This window comes from Oncorhynchus gorbuscha, unplaced genomic scaffold (assembly GCF_021184085.1).
Source record: "Oncorhynchus gorbuscha isolate QuinsamMale2020 ecotype Even-year unplaced genomic scaffold, OgorEven_v1.0 Un_scaffold_8452, whole genome shotgun sequence".
NCBI classification, from domain to species: Eukaryota; Metazoa; Chordata; class Actinopteri; order Salmoniformes; family Salmonidae; genus Oncorhynchus; species Oncorhynchus gorbuscha.
In genome coordinates this window covers 10,341-14,753 of record NW_025751619.1, presented here as the reverse complement: position 1 = coordinate 14,753, position 4,413 = coordinate 10,341, and the positions used below count along the sequence as shown (strand labels likewise).

Genomic DNA, 4,413 nt, shown 5'->3' with positions numbered 1-4,413 from the left:
AGTACTGTTAGCTGTAGTCTAGTCTAGTACTGTTAGCTGTAGTAGTCTAGTAACCTAGTACTGTTAGCTGTAGTAGTCTAGTACTGTTAGCTGTAGTAGTCTAGTAACCTAGTACTGTTAGCTGTAGTAGTCAGTAACCAGTACTGTTAGCTGTAGTCTAGTAACCTAGTACTGTTAGCTGTAGTAACCTAGTACTGTTAGCTGTAGTAGTCTAGTAACCTAGTACTGTTAGCTGTAGTAGTCTAGTAACCTAGTACTGTTAGCTTTGTAGTCTAGTAACCTAGTACTGTTAGCTGTAGTAGTCTAGTACTGTTAGCTGTAGTAGTCTAGTAACCTAGTAAGCTGTAGTAGTCTAGTAACCTAGTACTGTTAGCTGTAGTAGTCTAGTAACCTGTTAGCTGTAGTAGTCTAGTACTGTTAGCTGTAGTAGTCTAGTACTGTTAGCTGTAGTAGTCTAGTACTGTTAGCTGTAGTAGTCTAGTACTGTTAGCTGTAGTAGTCTAGTACTGTTGGCTGTAGTAACCTAGTACTGTTAGCTGTAGTAGTCTAGTACTGTTAGCTGTAGTAGTCTAGTAACCTAGTAGTCTAGTAACCTAGTACTGTTAGCTGTAGTAGTAACCTAGTACTGTTAGCTGTAGTAGTCTAGTACTGTTAGCTGTAGTAGCCTAGTACTGTAGTAGCTGTAGTAGTCTAGTACTGTTAGCTGTAGTAGTCTAGTAACCTAGTACTGTTAGCTGTAGTAGTCTAGTACTGTTAGCTGTAGTAGTCTAGTACTGTTAGCTGTAGTCTAGTAACCTAGTACTGTTAGCTGTAGTAGTCTAGTACTGTTAGCTGTAGTAGTCTAGTACTGTTAGCTGTAGTAGTAGCTGTAGTACTGTTAGCTGTAGTAGTAGTTAGCTGTAGTAACCTAGTGTTAGCTGTAGTAGTCTAGTACTGTTAGCTGTAGTAGTCTAGTACTGTTAGCTGTAGTAACCTAGTACTGTTAGCTGTAGTAGTCTAGTACTGTTAGCTGTAGTACTGTTAGCTGTAGTAGTCTAGTACTGTTAGCTGTAGTAGTCTAGTACTGTTAGCTGTAGTAGTCTAGTACTGTTACTGCTGTAGTAGTCTAGTACTGTTAGCTGTAGTAGTCTAGTACTGTTAGCTGTAGTAATCTAGTACTGTTAGCTGTAGTAGTCTAGTACTGTTAGCTGTAGTAGTCTAGTACTGTTAGCTGTAGTAGTCTAGTACTGTTAGCTGTAGTAGTCTAGTACTGTTAGCTGTAGTAGTCTAGTACTGTTAGCTGTAGTAGTCTAGTACTGTTAGCTGTAGTAGTCTAGTACTGTTAGCTGTAGTAGTCTAGTAACCTAGTACTGTTAGCTGTAGTAGTCTAGTAACCTAGTACTGTTAGCTGTAGTAGTCTAGTACTGTTAGCTGTAGTAGTCTAGTACTGTTAGCTGTAGTAGTCTAGTACTGTTAGCTGTAGTAGTCTTGTACTGTTAGCTGTAGTAACCTAGTACTGTTAGCTGTAGTAGTCTAGTACTGTTAGCTGTAGTAGTCTAGTACTGTTAGCTGTAGTAGTCTAGTACTGTTAGCTGTAGTAGTCTAGTACTGTTAGCTGTAGTAGTCTAGTACTGTTAGCTGTAGTAGTCTAGTACTGTTAGCTGTAGTAGTCTAGTACTGTTAGCTGTAGTAGTATAGTACTGTTAGCTGTAGTAGTCTAGTACTGTTAGCTGTAGTAATCTAGTACTGTTAGCTGTAGTAGTCTAGTACTGTTAGCTGTAGTAGTCTAGTACTGTTAGCTGTAGTAGTCTAGTACTGTTAGCTGTAGTAGTCTAGTACTGTTAGCTGTAGTAGTCTAGTACTGTTAGCTGTAGTAGTCTAGTACTGTTAGCTGTGTACATGTTACTATATTGCCCCTTGGGATAATAAAGACTCCTCTCCTCTCCTCTCCTCTCCTCACCTCTCCTCTCCTCTAGGTGCCCCCTCCCCCCACTACACCTTCCAGCGTTACCCAGGCATCTTCAACTCCTCCACAGCCGACAGTTTCCTCCAGTCAAAGGTCAGCAACATCTTCTCTGGTCGTCTCACGGCGTTGGAACTCTTCGACATCCTCGACCACTACGCCCAGAACTGCGACGCCGTTGTGGGAAACAAAGAGGTCATGACCCAACTCAAGGATGCCAAATTTGACCTTTTATTGGTCGACCCCAACGAGATGTGTGGGTTCGTGATCGCTCACATCCTCGGGGTTCCCTACGCTGTCTTCTCCACGGGCCTATGGTACCCAGCGGAGGTCGGGGCTCCTGCCCCTCTCTCGTACGTCCCAGAGTTCAACTCTCTCCTCACCGATCAGATGTCTCTAGTCCAGAGGATTACCAACACGGCGGTGTACCTGGTATCCCGTTTCGGTGTTCAGTACCTGGTGTTACCTAAGTACGAGCGCATCATGAGGAAGCACGGCGTGGAGCCGCGGGTGGCCATGCAGGATCTGGTTCAGGGGAGCAGGCTGTGGATGTTGTCTACTGATCTGGCCCTGGAGTTTCCGAGGCCCACTCTACCACATGTTGTCTATGTAGGGGGGGTACTGACCAAACCTGCCAGCCCGTTACCTCAGGTTAGTATACACACACACACACACACACACACAAACCTGTGTTTTGTGTGTACTAACCTCAACAGTGTTGGTCTCGTCCAGTGTTATATCTATGGTTGGTCTCCTCCAGTGTTATATCTATGGTTGGTCTCCTCCAGTGTTATATCTATGGTTGGTCTCCTCCAGTGTTGATCTCCTCCAGTGTTATATCTATGGTTGGTCTCCTCCAGTATTATATCTATGGTTGGTCTCCTCCAGTGTTGGTCTCCTCCAGTGTTATATCTATGGTTGGTCTCCTCCAGTGTTATATCTATGGTTGGTCTCCTCCAGTATTATATCTATGGTTGGTCTCCTCCAGTGTTATATCTATGGTTGGTCTCCTCCAGTGTTGGTCTCCTCCAGTATTATATCTATGGTTAGTCTCCTCCAGTGTTGGTCTCCTCCAGTATTATATCTATGGTTGGTCTCCTCCAGTATTATATCTATGGTTGGTCTCCTCCAGTGTTATATCTATGGTTGGTCTCCTCCAGTGTTATATCTATGGTTGGTCTCCTCCAGTGTTGGTCTCCTCCAGTATTATATCTATGGTTGGTCTCCTCCAGTGTTATATCTATGGTTGGTCTCCTCCAGTATTATATCTATGGTTGGTCTCCTCCAGTGTTGGTCTCCTCCAGTATTATATCTATGGTTGGTCTCCTCCAGTGTTATATCTATGGTTGGTCTCCTCCAGTGTTATATCTATGGTTGGTCTCCTCCAGTATTATATCTATGGTTGGTCTCCTCCAGTGTTATATCTATGGTTGGTCTCCTCCAGTGTTGGTCTCCTCCAGTGTTATATCTATGGTTGGTCTCCTCCAGTGTTATATCTATGGTTGGTCTCCTCCAGTGTTATATCTATGGTTGGTCTCCTCCAGTGTTATATCTATGGTTGGTCTCCTCCAGTGTTATATCTATGGTTGGTCTCCTCCAGTGTTGTTATATCTATCTATGGTTGGTCTCCTCCAGTGTTATATCTATGGTTGGTCTCCTCCAGTGTTATATCTATGGTTGGTCTCCTCCAGTGTTATATCTATGGTTGGTCTCCTCCAGTGTTATATCTATGGTGTTATCTCTATGTTGGTCTCCTCCAGTGTTGGTCTCCTCCAGTGTTATATCTATGGTTGGTCTCCTCCAGTATTATATCTATGGTTGGTCTCCTCCAGTGTTATATCTATGGTTGGTCTCCTCCCAGTGTTATATCTATGGTTGGTCTCCTCCAGTATTATATCTATGGTTGGTCTTGGTCTCCTCCAGTGTTATATCTATGGTTGGTCTCCTCCAGTGTTATATCTATGGTTGGTCTCCTCCAGTATTATATCTATGGTTGGTCTCCTCCAGTGTTATATCTATGGTTGGTCTCCTCCAGTGTTATATCTATGGTTGGTCTCCTCCAGTGTTATATCTATGGTTGGTCTCCTCCAGTGTTATATCTATGGTTGGTCTCCTCCAGTGTTGGTCTCCTCCAGTATTATATCTATGGTTGGTCTCCTCCAGTATTATATCTATGGTTGGTCTCCTCCAGTGTTATATCTATGGTTGGTCTCCTCCAGTGTTATATCTATGGTTGGTCTCCTCCAGTGTTATATCTATGGTTGGTCTCCTCCAGTGTTGGTCTCCTCCAGTATTATATCTATGGTTGGTCTCCTCCAGTGTTATATCTATGGTTGGTCTCCTCCAATGTTGGTCTCCTCCAGTATTATATCTATGGTTGGTCTCCTCCAGTGTTATATCTATGGTTGTTATCTCTAGTGTTGGTCTCCTCCAGTGTTGGTCTCCTCCAGTATATCTATGGTTGGTCTCCT

At 43.5% G+C, this 4,413-nt stretch overlaps 1 protein-coding gene across 1 annotated transcript; it reads left to right on the top strand.

Moving 5' to 3' along the window:
- Window positions 1-1,955: 1,955 nt before the first annotated feature.
- LOC124029967 (2-hydroxyacylsphingosine 1-beta-galactosyltransferase-like) lies at window positions 1,956-2,593 on the top strand (the record flags this gene model as incomplete). Its single annotated transcript, XM_046341497.1, has 1 exon — window positions 1,956-2,593. A coding segment is annotated over one exon (638 nt), but the record flags the coding sequence as incomplete, so codon positions are not given.
- Between the last annotated feature and the right edge of the window lie 1,820 nt (window positions 2,594-4,413).